This window comes from Apteryx mantelli, chromosome 6 (genome assembly GCF_036417845.1).
Source record: "Apteryx mantelli isolate bAptMan1 chromosome 6, bAptMan1.hap1, whole genome shotgun sequence".
In the NCBI taxonomy this organism is placed as follows: Eukaryota; Metazoa; Chordata; class Aves; order Apterygiformes; family Apterygidae; genus Apteryx; species Apteryx mantelli.
This window is the reverse complement of record NC_089983.1, coordinates 34,459,392-34,481,879: the sequence shown is the minus strand read 5'-3', so window position 1 is coordinate 34,481,879 and position 22,488 is coordinate 34,459,392. Positions and strand designations below refer to the sequence as shown.

Below are 22,488 nucleotides of genomic sequence, written 5' to 3'. Positions count from 1 at the left end.
CGGCGCGGGGGGGGGGGGCGGGGAGGAGGCAGAGAGAGGCGGAGGCAGAGCGGGAAATAAATATTTCGTTTATTAACACTCAAAGTGCCGTTTTCGCCAGCCGCGCCAGAGCTCGCGGGTTACAGCCAGCAAAGCTCCCGGCCGGGCGGCGGCCCCGCGCCCGAGGGAAACGGGGCCCCGTTACAGCGGTACAAACCCCCGAGCGAAATGAAAGCCATGTACCAGCAAGGAAATAAAACAGGTAAATACATAGAAATTTGTTTAAAAAAAAATGAAAAAATTTATACATTTTTTTTTTTTACAAGCACAATTTTAAAAATGTAACAAAGTCAAATGTGCATGAGAAGTGAAGGAAACACCGTACCAGGCAATTATTAATTTGACGGAGTATATCGACTCTTTCTAAACTATGGACTTAAGGACAAGTCAACAGTGCACGGCCTAACTAGCATGAGAAGTTTTACTTGGTACCATTTTAAACATTAGGCTTTCTTAACCCACATTAAAAAAAATCGGAAATTCAGATATTAGATTGACATCCTGCTAGTTTAAAAGAAGCAGCCAAGTCTTTAAAGCATGTTCCAAACGTGAGACACTCCCTATCAGCAAGAGGACAAACATGCTTTAACCTTTCCCAACATCAGAAAACCGGAACGGGAGAGGGTCTACAAAGAAACACTGAGACAGACATAGGACAGGAGATAGGAGAATGGGACCTCCCCAAGTTGGTGTTGTCTTCCTACTTTTTTATTCCCCAGTCAACTCTGAGAATTCAAAGATTGCTTTTCAACTTTTCAGAACAGTGTATTTTCTCTGCATTGATTAAATACTTCAGCTTTTTTTTGGTTTTTTTTTTTTTTTTTACAAAATTCTTAAAAGAGAAATCACACTGTTGTCCCTACAGAGTGTTTTAATATATCTTTAAGTACAATTCGTGTCTGATTTTGGAAATACAAATACATTTTGAATGGTTAAAAACAAAAATTAAAAAAATATTTTGAACATCAGCCAGCTGAAAATATATTTATCTAGTAAATTATCTCTCAAAGCTTTTATATATTTAATTATTCTAACTAAACAGTACCCTTAAAAAACAAGTTCATAAAAATGTAGAAATGAAATGTGGAATAAGATTACTGGGATATATATACACACACACACATTCAATGCATACACAGAATTACAAGTACTCCTAAGTTTGGAAGGTTGTTAGACAAATGGAACTAGTAAGCAATGCTCAACTCCTGAGTTCCTCAACCAAGATAACCATAGGCTAATTTTTTAATTTTTTTTTAATATACACAAGATATTCCATGTAAAGCAGCAACAGCAGTGCAGTTACTGATAGCAACATCTCAAAAGTAATAAAAAACCATACATCCAGACAGTAGTACATTGCACACATACATGATTCTCATACACCCATCAACAATTGGTCAGAGTATTAAATCAGTGTACAAATTAAATATTTCCAAAAATGTGCAAAAAAGTCAACATTGATAGAAAAAAACACCTTTGTGTACATACATTACAAACTGTGCCCAGCATTCAACTGAGTAAAAACATTTACAGTGAGAAACTGATAGATTAAATAGAGAATTTAATGGCTACATAAAAAATGTACATTAGATCAAGAGTAAATTTACAAATTTTTATTCATAGCTTCATGAAAACTAAAAGCCTACGTTCCAATTTATCTAAGTCTCCCTCCACGTATTTACAATGATATTCCTTTATATGACTTGTGTGAGGTCTGAGATGACAGACACTTTTTTTTTTATTATAATAAACCATTTCAATTTTAGGGTGACACCATCTTTTAAACTGGTATTAATGAGAAACGAACACTAGGAAACTGACAATCTAATGCCTGTTCAGAAAAGAAAATGCAATCCTTGTTTTTAAATCCACATTATATAATCTTTGGGGAAAAGGATAATCTATTATTGGGGGAAAATACATGAAAAACATCTGAAATATTTCCTGCAAATATCCACTCTGGAGTTACCATATCCTTTTCCTTATTTCCCCACAAAAGACCTTGACCTCCAATCTTCATCAGTGGACTCAATGTAAGGACTGAATCACAAGATACGATTTTAATGCATTTAATCCAGTTCCTCTCCCTTTAAAGTAGGTTCATGAAAAACTAAGACCTAGCCAAAGCATGACTGCTAATGTTGTTTGATACACGAGAAGTTTTTTCTCCATCTCACCTTCCCCCTCAAATATATGGATGTAAATATTGCTAGAGTGAAACCGAACATTGCTTTGTATGGCACCGAGTGTGGCCACAGGAGCCACATGCCAAACTCCTGGTATGGCCAGGAGCTGCAGGATGCGTGTCACATCCCTGGAGCACGGGGCCCGCGCGGCGACAGCAGCAGCCGTGGCCCCACGGGGAGGAGAGCGCGGGGCAGGCTGTTGCCCTCTGCCCCAGCACACCCACCCCACAGCCTCGGCCCGGCAGCCCTCACTAGCCAACTCCCTCCAGCAAGCAGGAGTCTCCAGGACCCTCGACTCACGTGACGGAGCCTGGTATTAAGCTCTGTGTTAGCTCCCGTGCAATTCAGGAGCTATCAGCGGCCACCACCTCTACAGTATTTAAGTAATGCCAATTAAAATGAAAAAATAAACCGTGTGTAGGCCAAGCAGAGAAAATAAAAAGAGAAAAGCTCCTTTGCTTCTGATCAAGAACTTTGAGTTAGAAACCCCAGTTTGGAAGCAGTTCTGCCCCCTTTGGTGTGTTTGTGGCTCCTCTTGAAGGCAGCATACACCCCTTATAGTTGTGGGTGAGATTTGGCTCTTAAGTAAAACAGACTGCTTCATCGCAGCTTTGAAATGTCCTTATTATGGCGCACAGAGCAATGCAGATCACAAATTACTTTTCTTCACGGCATTCCTTAAGTGTCCCAAAACTCAAACCTGGCTACAAAGTAAGTTGCCAAATTTAGTCACCAAGCGTGTACATTATTATTCGAATGACATCAATAAGATTAAGTTAAAAAGAGTTTTAAAAAACCAAACTCTTCATTTTAATGCTGGCATGAATTTTGCACATCAAAACAGCAACAATAAACACCCAAATCTTTTAAATATGGGCAGTATCCATCACTTTTTACTAGTACCTGCTTTCTTCAGTTAGCAATAGCTTACTGATAGATATATATGTATATGTAAGTAACAGTACTAATCCATGAAACATCACTTTTGGCTATATGTAGATGGGGATAGAAAAGCTTTGGTAATTGTATGTGATTTTACACTGCATACTTGTCATGAACACAAGACAGCAAGTTACCAGCAAGAAGAGATACTGGCAGTAATACTTTTGCTTTTCCAGAAACACCACATGGACTTACATTCAAGCACACAAGTTATGCTTTTTCATATGCATGACAAACTTTCAAGATAAAAAAATAATAATAATCAAAATTTAAGTTACAATAGATCTGACCAATTTGCTCAAGTCTCTGAAGCTGCATACACATTGCTCTATGTTGTCTAAAAGAATGGCTTGCTGTACTGCACTGTACCTCCTGGTGCTGCAAGAAGGCTTTCAGTCAAGACAATGGCAGGATTAGGATTATCTAAAAGAAACAGGAAACAGTTTAACAGGAACAAAGCTGGCTTCACTGAGGATTCTGTTGATTTGCTAAAACAGAACTAATATTCCTGTATATTGAAAGTAAACAACTGAGTACAGTACCATGTTTAGAAGTGTACCAACTATCGCTTACTAGTCCATTAAAAACTCTTAAGATCTCTACAGTAAAACCAGAGTCTAGTACCCAGAGCTAGGTAACTATCTTGGCTGTAACAGTACCTGTATGAGTGCCGAGAAGTAATTTTTCTGGTATACATCAGTTTACAATCTCCAAAATGCAAATACAAAAACTGTATTAGCCTAGGTAGTACTCAAGAAATGCTTCAAAAATTACTTTTTAAAAGCCTCAAACTGAAAGTCTACAGCAGATTACATATAAAGAACACTTTTCAATGCAGTTAGTGAATTTTGGTTTGGGCACTTTAAAAATGTATTTAAAGACTGTTTTGGTGACATAGAATTGTACGACAGCCATAGCATTTCAGTACGGTGTTCAAATTTGAACAAAATTAAGGCATACAGATAAAAAGGCACTAGCTAAAAACAGCTGTTAAATAACATCATTCTGGTATACTGTAAGGACTGCTTAGCTACAATAGGAATTGCAAATCAAGTGAGTTTTTAAGACTTAAATTAAAATTGAGAAAGTAACAGATTTATCAATCAAGAAGAGTCAATTATATCCATATCTTTTTTCAGTACCTGCATGGATATTTTTATCACCCAAATTAAAAATGAACAATCTGCTCCTCAAACGGGACTGAGCTGGATCAAAGCTCACCCATTTGCGTTCCCACCAAATGGAACTTGTATTTACAGTTATTCATAATTTTCCTCATTCTAGCCATACAAAAAAGCTGATTAAAAAAATACATAGAAGTTTAATAAGATTGGCTGAAACAGTAATAAAAGTCCTATTTGTGCCAAAAAGAGCCACGAGCAAACAATGCTGTGAAAGTTATCACCATTAAAAGCAAGGTACACAAGTAGTTAAACTTTTGTTACTTAATATGTGCAAACAGCCAGAATAAGATTCATTAGCAGATAAGTAAGTCCTTTGAAAATACACATACTCACTATCAACCTTGACCCTTTCTTTTTGTGAGTATAGCTTCATCTTGGCATTTACAGAAAAGCAAAACATAACCCCGCAACAGTATTCTTTCCACTGATATTTTCTAATAATTGGACCTAGTACTCAAGCATAACTGATGATTCTAAAATGCTGGTATCTTCATTAATAAGATATTCAAAGGTGTCATCAGGGATCTCAAATCCACAACCCTTCTCTCTAATGGAACTTTACGCATGCAATTCCGTGCACCCTCTGAACTTCTCGAGATGGGGTTTGTTAATTATCATGCCAGTAGTCCACAAAGTGTCTTACAGACACTCTATACAGAAGTACTACATAATTTAATACAGATTGTTTTTCTATCATACCCCAACACAACAACGTTGAAGTGCAACATGCAAGGGGATAAATAGTAACTAACCTTTTGGTAAAACAGTCTCATTTAAATTTGTATATATTTCTAGCTCAAAATATTAACGAATGGTTAATAACCACCTACAGTTACTCTAAGTAGCTTAGGTCAGCTTAGGCTGGAAAAAAATAGTGCAGGCCTAATCTTGATTCATTTAATGTAATTTTACTAGAATCACTTGAACTGGCAAAAGTCATCTTCTTTTAAGAAGTACTGTCTTTACTCAGCAGCTTTCTGATGTCAAAGTTTAAGGAAGATGCATTCTGCAAATTCTCTTTTTCCAATTCCAAAATGCTTACCATTGTCATGACTGAATGCCATTTTTAGAAAAGGCACAAAAGCAACAATTTCAATTACTTTCAGTAATTAAAATCACAATGAGGAAATGATATTGCAATATACATGAGCCAGCACTGCCTCACAGAAAGGACACAGTATTTATTAGAAAACTAGATTCTGAAAAATTTCAAGCTTCAGAGAGTGCAGTTTCTTTTTAGTATAGTATCTTTAATTTTTATGAATGCTACAGATAAACCTGATTACATTTTCCCTTTAATGTCCTTTTTTGGTAATAATAAATTTCCTTACCTTTTCAGATATCACTGTCCACTACTGATTTTATATACATTTCCAGCTTGGTTTTGGTACCTTCTTGATCTGTTTGGAATCAGTCATTTCAATTACACAATCTTTAAATAGCTACATAAATTATTAGGCTCTACATTAAACCTCCCTCCCCTGCTGCCACTAAATTTTGCTTATAAAGCAAAGGTCCTTTACAGCAGAGTACACACCAACTCTCTCTAAAGGCTGCTTTCGTACCTTTTGTCTAGTTACAGAGAAACTAAAAATAAATCAATACAAGTTGACTTTCATTTTGGCCTTCTAAATTTTCCCTGGTTGGGTTAATTCTTTCCATGCTTATAAAATCCTGCAGTTATGTACCCTGACCAAAACAAACTATATGCTGAATAAAACACTCACAGAAACTGAAAAAGGCCACCACACACAGACTCAGGAGAGGTGGCTCAAAACAGAAGGAAAATCATTCTTACTCTACTACAGGTAAAGCGATTAGAATAGATCCATACTCCTGCTTATGCTCGGTAGAAGATTTGGAAATTCCTAGAATAAATTCAGAAATCTCATGAGTTAACTGCCATGAGAATGGGTAAATTTATTATTCTGTGTCCGTGCTCTTCGTAATTCTGATAGTCCTCTAAGGATGCAAAACAGACAGGAGCCTGGGGATTACAGTGCGTAACCCTGTCAGAGGGGACAAGGTTCACAATATCGGCCCGCTCTGTTTTTACGTAACAACAAAAGCAAGCAAGAAATCATCCCAAACAGCATGCGTTATTTCAGTTCTGTAGTCCAGTAGTTCCAATTCCCTTTTCAATTATTTATATAGTGTACTTCTACAAAAATATGAGAGTTTGACTTTTCTGTAGCAAAAAGTCAGTTATTAACTATACCTGATCAGCACCAGGCTTCTCAATTGAGGACTCGTATTTCAGATTTTACCTTTCTTTTATTATTCTCTTTCAGAAATGGAAAAAGTGATTAATTTATGTTTTATGACATTTGGAAACCTGATAAACACTGATCATCTGGATTATCAGGCTGTAGTAATCATGCTCATGTTTAGTTGCTGGCTCACTTTGTGTTTTTGGCCTATTCTTCATACAATCCTTTGTGCTGTGCCTTCTTGTTTAGGTGGATTCATCATCATTATCTTATGAAAAGTATAACCAGAGTTTTCTCTTTTTCTGTGACTTATTCCTAGTGCTAAAAGATGCTGGGCTTCATTACAGAAATTTTCAACACATCCTAAATGACTGAACTGTTACTAAAACAATTTTCTAGTGCATAATGGGAAGAATTTTATATTATTCAGGCACTTGATGTTGACATACATTCCACCCTAGTGCCTCTCAACAGCTTTGAAGACATTATTTCTTACAGCTCATTCTGAATCGTATACTGCACAAGGATTAGTCACTCCCATTCCCCCCAACCATTCACAGGATTGTAGAGGAAGATTCTCCTCAATATCGTTATTTTTTCTTATCTAAGATAACTGTCTCCCTCCAAGCTTATGCACTAGAGGATTCTCTTTGGCAGATACAGCAGGAGGCATTCTCCAACTATTTACATCCAACAGCTGACTCTTCTGTTTATTCTGGAAATTTTCACCTTGCAGTATAGTAGTTCCTAGGAGTCTGCGTCCATAATCTGTTTACCTGTAAATCTTTTCCTATTAAGATATAGTTCTATACCAAAACCTCTATTTACTGAATCCATGTCGAGTTCTATTTTGTTATTTTCTTTTGGTCACAGAGGAAGTACCAGGTAGACACGCTGCTGCACAAAGAGTTCCAAGTTCTTCCAGCTTCTAAATAATTCTCAAAACTGTGGGTTTAAGCTTAAACTGTTAAATCTGGAAACTGATTAAAATGCTAAAATATAAGAACTTAGAACTCTCTGCAGCAAGTACCTATAAATACAAAGAACAATCACAGATAAGTAACTTTCTTGTCCTCTAGCTGCATGTCTGTTTTTCCCTGCACCCTGAGTCAGTCAGCAGTGTCAGAAAAAGTCACACAGTCACTGACTGTCCAATCATTTGTCTTTTTTTTTTTCCTCTTTAAATAAGGAACAAGTATGTACTAAAGTGCTTTATCTACATGAACCACATCAGTACATTATAGAAACAAAAAGTTCTAGTCCTGGTGGGAGTGGGGGAGGGAAGATTCTCATTTTACATACAAAATTTAGATTGTTTACAATCTAAGTGAAACAAAGATTCAAGAGAATGTGTTCTCTCTCTTGTCTTTTTTCTCCTTTTTTGTAAAAAATAAAAAATAAAAGTGCAGTCAAATAGAAAATAAATGCAGTAGATGCAAGCTGAGTTGAGGCAGGCTGTTAGTGATAGTGTGCAAACGTGTGTCTTAGCAGTTCATCTGCAAATGGTCGCAACTTGGCCTCGATAAAAATCCGTTTCAAGAAATCCCGAGCATGGTCTGAGACATGAGGTGGTAACTGGGGGTTGGTTGGCTGAGTGGCAATTTTAAAGATGGCAGCCATTGCTTCGAACTCTGCCCAAGGGGGCTTCTCAGTGAGCATTTCTACCACTGTACAACCTACGCTCCTGAAACAGAGGCAAAAGTGAAACAGCAGGTTACAACAGAGTCATGCTCTTCTAGGAAAACAAGAAATATCAGATAGCTACTAAAATACCACAAATAAGTGTTGTCCACTTAATGCTCCAGAGCAACTTCAGGGGAAAATAGAATTTCACACACTTGTGCATACAACTCTACTCTTTATCTCAAAGTTACACAAATCACTACCTGCATCTTCACTTTATTTCTTCACTGGGCCAAAGGCAACTACCTCAGTGAAGAAATAATTACATTTTTATTTAGACAATACTGATTGGATTATGACACTGCCACTATTCAGATTCAGATCTAGTGCTCAGCAGGCCAATACAAGCCAGGAGCATTACAGAATCCTTGTACTCTAGCTCTTCAGACATCTTCAGGACTTGAATGCACTTGAAAGCTTTCTTGCTCATTATGTCCTAGGGGAAATGCAAAGCAAACAGCAATGCTCTACATTAAAATAAGTCAGAATATAGTGCATATTTTGGTAGCTCATTAAGAAATGCATAAGTTATCACTGAAGTAAGAGTATAAGCTTTTTAACTTCTATGTTATATTTTTGCGTGCTATTAAGTGGTGGTATCTTCGTCTTTTAGCTAAAGATACTAATACAGTCCAGATTGTCAGACAGTTTTAAGATCATACATGATCCTTGGATAAGAAGCTTACGTTTAAATGATTTTTGAAGGCAGAAGGGTGTGCATATGTCCAGAACTTTGCTCCATAAGAACTACAAGTTCAATCTCTGTCAAAAATATGTGAACGATACTGCCAAATTGATAGGTTGGAATAATTTCTGAATTTTCAAGAAATTTTATGGTAGGACAGAGGTTCATTTCTTTCTAAATCCCTACTGTCTAGTTAAGGATTTATTCAACAACAGAAATCCAGCTTCAGTACTTCTTAATATTAAGCCATTGAAAAACATGTGTTAACCTTGATACAAATACTTCAAAGCTGAACAAGCCAACTACCACAAGTCTATAAGGCTGTTCCATAAGTACAGCAGGATAATTACTAGGTGATCTCTATTAGGCTAAATGAATTCCCCCTGACATGAAAGTATGGCTGTTGGCTGGATATAACATGGCTCCTACTATTGTTTTTAAGCACACAAAACATTAGGCAAGAGTAGATAATCAGGAGCAGTAATGAATATTCTTTCTGCTCACAAATCACTTCCAATATAAGGAGTCTAGTGGCTGAAATCATGCCTGCTGGGCTTGTGGTATGTTAGACTGTGTGATATTACACAGTGTATCACAAACATTCATCTTTGAAATTTGTCTTTCCATCTTCATTCTTGAAAGTTTAATAACTCCTCACACCAATACTTTTTACTACTCTTCTGTTAAAATTTGGTAAATTCGTTCTTATGCGCTCATGTTTTAAGGGACCAATATTTCATTTTGTGCCCTGCATCAAAGATGATTTAGTGATAAATGAAGTTCCAGTAAGCAAAGTATTAACTTATGGGACACTGATTTAAATGATACTTCAAAGCTTCAGTGCAGCTTTCACCCAGTAACTCACCAGGATTTACAAAGAGTCTGGTAATCCTAACTTCATGCAAGGTTGGCTCAAAGGATTCTCATAGGATCTCTAAATCAATGGGCACAGGAATTGACAAACCAAAAATTCCCAGATTTCATCTGTGTTATTTTCTCCAAATATGACCGTCACTGCTCACACTTATCACCTTATTTCAGCTTAAACCCCAGGAAAAAAAAACATTCCAACTTCAGATAGTGCCTGCACACCAGTGAGAAAGAGCCTGTTCTGAAATGGTGCCTTTCAGCAGAAAAGTTTTTTTGACATACCAGATATCTGCTTTTCTGCCATATCCTTCTCCACTAATAACTTCTGGACTCATCCAGTACGGAGTTCCTGTGACAGACTTCATTCCTGTACCAGAGAGACAGATAGTCTGGAGTCGTTTGCTGGCACCAAAATCACCTAGCTTCACATTGCCTGCTGAATCTCGCAGAATATTTGCTCCTGGAAGAAAGAGAACATAGCATTACATTCATGAAAGGCCCATTAAGGCTTTGGTGTGGAAAACAGTAACAAATATTGGATTTCACTGATAAAATACAAGATGGGCCCAGTATTTCAAGCCAGAGAATTTACTTTCTCTACTCATTCCTATCACTCTACTTCTGAGGTTCAGAAAATAATCACTTGTTCATACTGTTTTGCCTCCTAGGCCTTTGCAAGGAAGCTTCAGTCACCTTTGTAAACTCATACTGGCAAAATAAGCAACGTGCCAAATATGTTTTAATATAAAGGAAATAAAAAAAATGGGAAAGAAGTTTCCACAGCACTAAAACTATCTTGATACTGTATTAAAGTCACAAGCTATGTTATAGATTTGCTCAAAACAATTATCTTGCATAAGCATGCACAGATTGACAGTGGTATCTCAATCTTTTCCAAAAAGACTATTGATATAAAGCAAAAGGAAAACAATGTAAAATTTTTAGGGAACACAATGGCATGGTGTCCAACACACCTATTTTGCACATCACTGATCTTACTACACATTCATAGCTTGCTTAGGCAGCACTTAAGAATCACCTGTATCTATTTGCAAAAGGTAAATGTCTGTTCCATTAGTTTTCCTGGCTGGCAAATGGAAGAAGTCTGAATCATATGGATCATGCAAATCACCTCTGCCAATAAATTCTTTTAACAGTGAAGTGCTGGGTAATTTCTATATAACCAACAAACAAAACTGTGTACAAATAAGTACTTTAGAGTCATGATGCTTTCCTTTGCATGTTCCATCTATTTGTAATGACATAATCCTTTAATATAATAAAAACTGTTAACACACACAAAAAATCAGAACTAAAATTTATGATTGTTTTGCAGAGACAGACTAGGGAAACATTTTTAAAAGTCTTAAAACAGTATAAAGATGCTTTTTTTTTTTTTTCCCCCCTCAGTTTACAGCAGTGACAAAGATAAGTGATGGAAGGCAATGTTTTCACGATAGTTTCATGTTGATTCTCAATATTTTGGTATTTCAAACTTAATTTTTAGTATTTTATGCTAGAATTGAATTTGTATTAAAAGCACAGAACTGTGTACAGAACTATCCTTCTCATTACCTTTAATATCTCGATGGACAATCATGTTACTGTGCAAATAGTGAACTCCTTCCAATATCTGCCGCGTGTATTTACGAGTCACATTCTCTGTGAGTGCTCCATATGATTTTAATTGGTCTTTGATAGAACCCTATGGCAAAGAAAGAGTATGAAACACTAACATTTCTAGACTCATAAATGGTTTAATATTATAGCTGAAACCCCATGAAGTTTATGCCTGAAATGTAGATATTTGAAGTTGCAGGATTTCTCCGCTACCTCCACTAAGAAAATCTTCAAACTTTCACTAGGAAGAGGCTGAACACGCAAGTCATATACTGAAATACCAGACTATTAACTTCAAAACTATCAAATAACTTAATAGTGCCAGCCTGTTGTACAGAAAAAGAGAACAGCATTCAACACCATTCTTAAGTGTTTTGATGATTAAATGATGATACTCAATTTAGACCTGTACAGAACAGATGGTGTTTACTTGGGGGGGGGGGGGGGGGAGAGTTGGCATGGAAAAACCTGAAAGCTGGAGGACTGTGCTTCACATCTGCATAAAAATTAAAAGCTAGACAGGTCTTGGTATAAAATAACATTCACGGTTTTATAAATATCTTTACATAAAATGGCTTTGTTATGCAGAGATACAAACTGCTAAAATTACTTCTTTGATACTATCCTCCAAATCTCAGAAAAATTCAAGCCGCCTCCAAAAACAAAGCCCAAAACTCACCTAAAAATACCACTTTTCTTCTGTGGAGTTTCACAGTAAAGTAGAATGCAGTAACTCTATTCAGAAATACTGATCCTATGTTTTTATAAGGGCACATTTTTTTCAGCTCTGTTAGTCCCACTTGGTGAGAAAATGAAAATCTACAGTTTTCAGAGCACAGACTAGATCTTGACAAAATAGTAAAAGCAGAACAGTTCAGTATGTACCCAAGTGCCACACAAAAGACAAGCACCAAGATTATTTTCAATGCACTTATTCTCACAACTATCTTCACTACTTTTTCTCAAAAGCTGACATGGTGACTACACAACAGCATAAGCTGAAGTGCAGTAAAAAGAAATATTACGCTTTAGGGAGATTCCAGACTTTACTGCTAATAATACTGTCTTTTCAAAGACAGTACTTCTTATGCCAAAATCAAATGCAAATGATTTTTGTACAAACCACTAATTCTGAATACATGAACAAACAATGGAGAAGAGAGTCAGGCTGCTGTAAGCACACCCCCAATATCTATCTTCGGCTATTGTTTTTACTTAGGCATTTCTTTAATATCTGCGTGCACTGCTGCAGAAGCTGTCTACTTGGGTGCATGTCACATTGTGTAGAAATGATGATTGAAGTGGGCTGGTTTTCTTGCTTACCCCAGGCATATATTCCATGAATATAGAGAGTGTTCTTTCTGGCGGATCTCTTAAGAAGCCATAATACTGAACAATTCTTTCATGAAGCAGATTTTTCAGCAGCTGAATCTCACATTCAAGTGCATTTACTTCCTAAAAGGAAAAAAACAAGATTTACACATTTGATCTAATAACATTAAAATAACGTTTGGGGATTTTTTCAGCAGGACAATATGTACCTATTTAAGGGATATTTAAAGTAAATAACACTACTACTCTTGTAGTTTATGTAAAGTTTACACATTTTATAATAAGAAAATACCACAATTAGACTGAGGGAAGGGAGGAAAAAAAAAGTGTTTGTTTTCTGTAAATTGGCTTTGGGATGATTTTGCTCTCATTTCATTATTTCTCTTATTTTGAAGTTATATCTGTTTCAGAACACAGCAGGTATCAAGATGTGTATGCACATTACATAACATATCCTAAACTGCCAACTGGGCAAAAAGAGTTTTGTTTGTTTGTTTGCTTAAGTCTTTCAACTGGATTAACTAGCATTAATTCTTAACTTTTCCAGTACATCAAGGTTTTTGCTTAGAAAAGACTGGTTAATATTGTAACTGTGAAATACAGTAAACAAACCACATGAACAAATAAGGTGCTTCCACTAGAGTTACCTGAAATGCTTTACTTTCCATTTGTAAAATTTACTGCATAATATCTTTCAAAATGCCCCACAAATTCAAATTTCGATGAATTCCAGATTTCACCCAGAAGCCTTTCATCAAAATTTACTTTTTAATCCATCACAGTCTACTGATGATACCCCCCACATTTCTGAAGTTAGAAGGAAAACAGATTTTTGACACTGACAGATGCACATTACAAAATGCTATGGTAAGCGAGGTTACAGAACTGTTTCTACAAGAGAGATCCTGCAGTTTTTCTATATTTACCATTTGCAAAGCAAAATCAGTTGTTTTGTTATATTTTTAAAGAAATAGCAACAACAACTACACTAGAAATCTACAGCACAAGTGATTCTTGGCTTTTCTGGATCCGACATCACTAGTAACAGCAACTATAACTGGTAGCCACTTGATTCTGCAGTAATGCTTACACCCATTGCTCCCCAGGGCATGCTCCCCACAGTGTGGAATGCAGTCCTAATGCAGGAAAATTAATAATTCTTTTTCCATCCTGTAAAAAGCAGCAAATACAATTTGGAAAAAAAGAAACAGAAGACTAGTGCTAATTACATTGTTTCTCTTCTTAAATGTCCAATATTTGAAGGACAAACTCAATTTCAAAGAGAGAAACTGTCAACAAAAGTAGTGCTCCTCAGAGAGAAGTACTGCCAATAACAGTAACTAGCCCTGATGCCCAGAGCTTTACCAAAAAAGCCCAACAATCCATACCCAAAACCCTGTAGCTTTCTACACTTAACCCCCCCCCTTAAAAAACAAACCAAAACAAACCAAACACCTTTATGCAAGGAACTACCAAGTGCAGTGAGAACTTGAACACTCAAACAGCCTCAGGGTGTGATTCCATGAGACTTTTCAGAAACAAAGTTTTTCTTTTTTAACCTGACTCATTCTGGTGATATTTTTAAATTTAAATTACCCCCCAAAGACATCTGTAGATTCTGGTTTAACAAGCAACCTTGAACAGTTGTACTGTTACAATTAAAATGACTGTAAACTATGGAGGGGCAGGTGGAAACTACCAGCCAGGACTGGCAGGATAAGAATCTCAAACTGTCTTCATGCCAAACATATCCTTGAGAATTTATTTTCAGGAACAGCATTTAAATAAGGGCAGAATTTCTGTTTGTAAATGCAATTTGTTCTAGTTCCTATACTAATTTAAGTAAAATAATCATCTATTTCAGAACACACTTCATGATAGATTGCTTAATTCTATGAACAGACACTGCCCCAAGTTAGGTCATGCATGTTCACTGCGTAACGATACATCTGAAAATGAAAAAACACGATGCAGCACTAAAATGAGTTAATCAAATTAATCATCAAGGTATTAATAAAACAGGATTCCTAAAAAGTCATGAAAACAAAACACATTTTAAAGGATTCATCACATTCATGAAAAGGAACAACATGAGTCTATAGTCTAGAGCAGACCACTTTAGCAGAAACCCTTTACAAACTCCCTGTTTTACATCACTTACCTTGCTGGTTTCTGGACTATCAGGATCAAACTGAACTTGTTTAACAGCAAGTTCTCTTCCAGTATCAGCATCGTAGCATAGGTATACTCTGCCAAATGCACCTTGACCCAGCAGTTTACCAAGTCTCCAGTTAGTTGGAGCTCGTGGTGCTGAAAATATAAGTATGCTTTGGTTTTCAAATTCATTCACAAAATAATTTCCAGTACACAGACACACACTTAAAGGAATAAGTAATAGTCTGAAAGAGACATGGTATGTTAAGGAAATTTAGTAACACTTTTTAAGAATTGAGGACTGATTAAAATGTATCATTATAAAAGTCATCATAGAAAGTATATTTGCTCCTGAAATACCACCATAAATATAAAACAATACCAACTAGAGACTACAGTTTACTGGAAAAGTTGACTAACATGAGCAAAAATAAACTTTAATCGCATCCTATGTGACAATTCTTGGGTTCTCAATAGTCTAATATATCATCAGAAATTGTCTTTTTAGTGATTTGTTATCACAGATGTAAATTCCATGTGAAAATCTACATGAAGGTTGGCACAATAAGCAAAAAAAATTGCTTGAAAATATAGTCTTGACCTTTTCCTATTAGAGAGATGAAACATATTATTCAATTGCATGTATTCTGATGATGTGTTTGGTTTTGACATGATTCACCTAGGGAGGCATAACCCCATGCACCAGTACAGGGTGGGGGTTGACCTGCTGGAAAGCAGCTCTGCCGAGAAGGACCTGGGAGCGCTGGTGGACACCAAGTTAAGCATCAGCCACCAATGTGCCCTTGTGGCCAAGAAGGCCAATGGCATCCTGGGGTGCATTAGGAAGAGTGTTGCCAGCAGGTCGAGGGAGGTGATCCTTTCCCTCTACTCAGCCCTGCTGAGGCCACATCTGGAGTACTGTGTCCAGTTTTGGGCTCCCCAGTACAAGAGACACATGGAGCTACTGGAGAGAGTCCAGAGGAGGGCTACGAAGATGATTAGGGGACTGGAGCATCTCTTATATGAGGAAAGGCTGAGAGAGCTGGGCCTGTTTAGCCTGGAGAAGAGAAGACTGAGGGGGGATCTTATCAATGTATACAGATATCTGAAGGGAGGGTGTCAAGAGGATGGGGCCAGACTCTTTTCAGTGGTACCCAGCAACAGGACAGACAAGAGGCAATGGGCACAAACTGAAACACAGGAAGTTCCATCTGAACATGAGGAAAAAGTTCTTTACTGTGAGGGTGACTGAGCACTGGAACAGGTTGCCCAGAGAGCTGGTGGAGTCTCCTTCTCTGGAGATATTCAAAACCCACCTGGACAGGGTCCTGGGCAACGTGCTCTAGGTGACCCTGCTTGAGCAGGGGGGTTGGACTAGATCACCAGAGGTCTCTTCCAACCTTAATCATTCTGTAATTCTGTGATACTTGGAAGGTGATAAAAGAGTTTTTATTGCAGAGTTCACAAAATGCTTTAACTTACAGCGACTGGGTGGGCTGATGTCCATGACTGACAAGGTAGGATTGTCTATATCGCTTCCCCTTCTCCTCATTCTGTTCTCTTCATATTCTGGTGTAAAGACGCTGCTCCCGCTACTCGTGCTCAGTGAGTGATCAGTGGGACTGAAACTAACTGGTGACCGGAAGCTGTTTCCCTGAGTCCTTCTGGCTCTTGGAAAAGTTTTACGACCTTCAATGATATACAACACCATGGTGTTAACATCATGAAAAATAACTACTATGCAAACATATGTATGCATACACTTAATGAATTGCACGTAATTCAAATCTTCCACAACATATGATATGATATAATTTCCAACTAGAAGAAAACAGGCATTTATCACAGATATATCTAAGTACTAGACTGAATCATAAGCGGGCTTAAGTGACCAAAATTAGGAGCAATTAAATTTCAGAACAAATCCACGAACTGTCCCCCCCCCCCTTTTTTTTTTTTTTTTTTTTTTTAACTGACACACGAATTTTGGGGGGGTAGGAAGAGGGAAGATGCACTGCTGGCTTCAGAACTGCTTCCATTCTTATTGCTCTATTACAATGTATAAACTCCTGATAAAAAGGGGAGAAAGAGTTATGTTTACATTCCAGTGATAACCAGGCTGGCATCTTCACCCTGTGAAGGAATAAGAATCGAAAGCAGAGAAATATCCACAGTTAGAATCAATAGAATGACCACTTAAAAAAACCAAAATACAACAAAAAACCCCACAGATGATTCAAAGATGACTACAGCACTAGAATAAAAAAGGACATTGATCTTCAAAGACATTAATTACAACCAGATGCTTAATAGGTTAATTAAGAAGAACTCTTACCATCATTGTAGTCTTGTTGATGGTATGAAATATGGTATCTTCGGGGATAAGTCCCACCCTTTCCAAATTTCTCAAATATTGGGATATCATACTCTACTAGAAAATAAAAAGAAAATATATTTCAAAATTAAAAACATGATGAAAGAATATGGAATAAATCAGTTTTGTATTATAAGTCTCAACATGGGCAACATATCAGAGGATACATTTCAAAGTGAAGTGTCAGAGCAAAAAAGATTATAGAGCAAATTCACAGAACGCTAACAAATCACAAGAAATAAGGGATATTCATACAAAAGTCCTAAAGAATCTCAAGAATTCAATAGCTCAAGTGTGATTTGTAATCTTTTGTTTAAAAGAGTATCAGAGGACTGCTGCATGGCTAATAACTCCAATTTTAAAAATAATTTGTAGGGAAATTCTGGGAAGTTACAGTTCATTAGCAAGAAAATTGGCAGAAACTATTACAAAGAATAAAAGATACATAAATATGATATACTGGCAAAGAGTCAATGCAGCCTGAACTACTAAAACACACTCAATAGGTCCTCCTTTAAAAACCTATTAAAGAAGAAAAATAATCATAAGATAAAGGGGAAAGTCCTTCACAGATAAGTATTTGGTTAGAAGATAAGCACACAGGATAGGAGTGAATGGTCAACAGTTTCACAAGGATCTGGGCAACAACTCACACAGTCTAATTAAGCCTGAATTTTCTGGACAGAACAATGAACAGTGAGGTGACAATGTTATTCAGAGCAATAAAGCCAACAGAGGGATTCCAGAAAGACCTGAAGAATCTAAGTGATTGGCTGTTAAAATGGCAGATGAAATCCAGGGTAGACTAGTGTTAAATGTTGTGATAAAGAATTCCAAGAAAACATCAGCTCAACGCTGAGCATTGGCTGAGAAGCAAATTAAACACTATAAATTATGAGGATATACTGAACAAAGTTTTTGTCTACTCCATTTTAAAGAAGGATTTAGTAACACTGGAAAAGATTAAAAAGTGCAAAGATGATCAAAGATACAAAATTGCTTCTCTGTAAGGCATGTAGGCCTCTATAGCCTAAAAGAGCAATAGCTTAAGGAGTGACATGAGACGTCTATAAAAATCACGAGGGATATAACACTTCATACAACACACAATGAGCTGTACAGCTTCTTTCCACAAGACATTGGGGATGCTTAAAAAAAAAAAAAAGCAAACAAACCCCCCCCCCCCAAAACCCCCAAACTTATACAGGTTCAAAGGAGGACTGGACAAATTCATGGAAGAAACACCCATCAAAGCACAAAGGAGCGTCCTGCATTTGGCAAAGCCCTAAAGCCTAACATCTCTAGGAATACATTCTGAAGAAGGAGTATTACTGGCTTGTGTAAGGAAGCCTGACAGTGGTTGCGGCAGCAGAAAGAAGATTAGGCCAGATGGACATCTGTTCTGATTCTACATGCTGCTCTGTTTTTGTTACACACCAACTGATGAGGACAGGCATTGAGTATGTACTTATTAAGTGATCGCTGTCTATCCCATCATTAACAAACAAGGGCATCCTGCACCAGGCAGCAGCAGCAGCATCCAGAAGAACACTCTTGTATGATCTTATTTAAAAAGTTAGCATGATGAATAAACACAAATAGGCTAAATTAAGATTACCAAAGGCAAACTGTTTTCTGACATTTCCCATATTTTTGGTGTTTATCCCTACAACGTAAATGTTATTTAAACATAGTTATTCTTTTAAGAGTGATGTAGTCTGTTAAGACTCTAGAATCCTAGTTCTCTAGAATCCTTGAAAGAAAAACATTACAGTTGCATGATTATGTGGATAAAGTTTCATAAACAACATAAAAAGAAGCCTTAAAATATAGAGCAATCCAAAAAAATACCCCCAAAACACCCTATATTCATTGGAAGCTAATTATTGTTCAGTAGTATAACTTTATTTCAAGGCATGTCCACAAAAGACACCTCAAAACACTTTCAAGGTTATTCATTGCAGTTGGTATCCTGAACCATGCACAACAATTTGGATTCATGCCAGATTACGGTATGAAAACAACATTAGTGGTGACGATTGATTAATTTATAGGCCCAGCACACACTCCTCCTTCAGCCTTTCACTTTGCAGTACTTTCCATTACAGCAATCATGAGCACTTAAAAATGATTCTCATTTCACAGAGGAGAAAATGGAGGCTCCAACATTAAATAAATTAACCAAGGTTATGCAATAGTTTAGGGACAGACGTTACAGTCCAGTCTGACTCACAGTTGAGTGCCTTTACCCACTGCATCACTTGTTGTTTTCAGAGAGACAAGTATGTTATATTACACATACTAGCAGCAGTGCTATACATGTGATGAGCTAAAAAGAAAGAGTTTGCAAGGAAAGATCTTATCCTTCATGGCATCTTTTATTGTATGTAACTGGTATTTGGATTGTTTACTACCATATTATGTTTGTGCAGTATGTTACCTCTCCATGTGAGCTCTCTCTCTAAGCCCTATTACTTGCAAGAGATTGTATTTTGGAAAGCTAGTATGTTCAGGGATTTTGCCTACCTGAGAACTCCTGATGATTATCTGGATAGCTCTGTGCTCTTGGCATCCGAGATTTGGGGTAGTTGTCTCTAGAAGTGTAAAAACATACAGCATCTAAAAACTGCTGTTAATCTAATGAAGTATTCAAAACATTTAGTCTTACTGTCTAGTTACTTATGATTGATAAAAGTTTAGTGCTATACAAGTTGCCGCACCTGTTTACAGACACAGAACCTAAGTTTAAAAAAAAAAATCAAATCAAATCTAGTAGGTATCAATAATAATTGAAGATCAGTAACAATGGAAAAGCTTGCTTTTTGAGCTACACATATTAATAGAGCAGACTGTGTTACTGAGCAATGGTATTAATAAAAATGTGTTATCACAGGTAAAGCCACTTAGGAGCATTGCTATGTTTAACACCTTCATAGCTAAATACCAAGATTTATATATTGGCAAAATCTCTTACACAGCACACAGATTCTTGACAAAGCTTAACCAAGGAAATGCAGAGCCTTTTAACATTTCTCAAAGTATTTCTTCTTCTCTTCATAAAACTCATAGGACTAAGAGAGCAATTTCACTCAGTCACAGAATGGTGAATGGTGAAGAATTTTTGTCTTCCTATGCGATCACATTATCTCCTACCTACAGTCGCTGTTACATAACTCCCAACTATCAAAAGGAATAGATGGGATTTGCCAGTCAGACAGAACAACCCATTACAGTGTATTTCCATAAGCACACCAAACCAGCAGCCTCCTTTTTCTGGTAAGAATTTCTCTACGAGGTAACAGAAGTTAAACAGAGACACAAAACCTACACTCTTGTAGGAAGTATCTGAATGGAGGGGCTGCGGGGGGGGGGGGGGGGGGAATAATGCAGACTAAGTAGATGGGACAAATTAAGGGGGAGGAGGGAACAGAAAAGGTTTTGAAGGGGAAACATTATAAATTGAATTAGGATTGCTTTGCTTCCCCTTCTTCCTTTCTACTCACCACAACCTCACAAAAAACAAAATTTGGCAAGTGGCAGAATTTTTATCCCATCTAACTACCATGTATAACCTAGTATGCTCCAGCTGCAAAATATTTTTCATGCCTGTTATTCTTTTGTTTGTGAAATGGAAATATATTATTTAACTCAAAAACTTATAAATAATACCAAATGTGTTTGTGTCCTCAAATCACACATTCTCAAATGAAAAGGTACTATGGAAGCTAGAAGTACCTAGTGTATTATCTCTACGAAACTTATAATATATTATCAAAATAAGCCACTTGCTAAACCTCTTTATTCTAGAAAAATGGATATATGCAAGACAAGTTTTACTGTAAAATCAGCTTCTGGGTCAAAACTTTAAGAACTACTTTTCATTTAATGTTTTGTTTCTAATCAACCATGTACTCCATTAAAAAAAAAAAAGATCTGGCATGTTTTACTCAAAAAGGAGCTACTCCAGTCTGTAAAATATAACAAATTAGGTATCTAAACTCCTACAACACTAGCCAGTATGCAATAATATCACGTTCTTTTTTCACAGTGTCCAATATGCTGGCTTCCTAGAGAGCTAAGCATTCCTTGACATGAAAGCTTGCAATTCTAACACATGTGGAGTCCCAAGCATTACGGTCACAAAGCATCTGGAAACCAGTGTCTTGCAGCAAAAGGTTATTCTGGCTCAGCTCCGTTTCTGGTTTAGGGAAATGTTGCTGTTGCTTCTTTGCACACGCAAACAGATGAAGACCAACAGGTCTTGAGGTGATTCGTCTGATGTTTAGCTATACTCCTCACCACTCAAAACAAAAATACTTTTAAAAGATCACAAAATGTGTCCATATTCTAATTTAAAGTTTCCAAATCCAGTTTACATACTGTCCCACAGAAGAGAAATACCTTCCCCAAAACACACTGTAAGGGCCTACCAAATCTACCCTGCAGTCTCCTGCCCCTCCATATAGGGACCCTAAACCATCTCTAAATGCTTGCTAGGAAAGATGAACTTTGCAGCATGTCTGGAAGAAATTCATCCACAGTGATCTCCTCCAAACACAAAAGTTAGGAGAAGGAAAATTTACCTCAACTGTAACTGGCTGTTCTGCATATATGACTGATACAACATGTGGAACAACCATCCAACTCCAGACTGGTGGAGTTAAAGTTCAGAAGTATATATTTGTACATACCATGTTTTGAACAAAGAGTTTAACTCAAGTTTAGTGATTGCCATTCTGAACACCTAATCTAAGCAAGCTTATGACAACTAGTTATCTGTTTATTTCTTCTGCAAAATTCATCTCTGACAGCGAGTATCCTGCTTTAAACAGCAAAAAAAAAAAAAAAAAAATCAATCTGTAAGATGTTCAAATGTATCTGCAATATATTTGTAGGCAAGAAAACCTGTAACATTCAAAAAATGTATACTAATAGCAATCCTATAGCTCAGACTAATCGCCACAGGCAATGATATATAACTTTTTACCTCTCAACTAATTAAATACAAATACTTGATTAGCAGTATTATTCATTTACCTGTATTAAATAAACAAGTAGTCAATCTGCACAACATAACACTCAGTTATTTGCCTGACCTACCAGAAGCCAAACAGCAGTATCTATGAAATGTAAATCTAATTAGGCTGCTCACTGCTAGGGATCATAATATAAAAGCAAGTCTGGCAAATTTAGTAAAAATTTTTAGTAT

General features: G+C 36.8%; 1 protein-coding gene across 6 annotated transcripts in view; it reads right to left on the bottom strand.

The window, feature by feature from the left end:
* Positions 1-51: 51 nt before the first annotated feature.
* The window catches only part of MAP3K2 (mitogen-activated protein kinase kinase kinase 2), a 56,696-nt gene continuing 34,259 nt past the window's right edge, over positions 52-22,488 (bottom strand). For 2 of the 6 annotated variants that reach the window (XM_067299239.1, XM_067299241.1), the window contains 8 exons: positions 19,806-19,873; positions 17,241-17,336; positions 16,388-16,594; positions 14,913-15,061; positions 12,743-12,874; positions 11,375-11,504; positions 10,082-10,259; positions 52-8,245 (listed from right to left, as the gene is read on the bottom strand). In XM_067299239.1, the coding sequence (XP_067155340.1) occupies positions 8,020-8,245; positions 10,082-10,259; positions 11,375-11,504; positions 12,743-12,874; positions 14,913-15,061; positions 16,388-16,594; positions 17,241-17,336; positions 19,806-19,873 (1,186 nt within the window). In that variant the 3' untranslated portion in view covers positions 52-8,019. The remainder of the gene's footprint in view (positions 8,246-10,081; positions 10,260-11,374; positions 11,505-12,742; positions 12,875-14,912; positions 15,062-16,387; positions 16,595-17,240; positions 17,337-19,805; positions 19,874-22,488) is intronic. The other 4 variants (XM_067299240.1, XM_067299242.1, XR_010884599.1 and 1 more) reach the window with 3 other exon arrangements.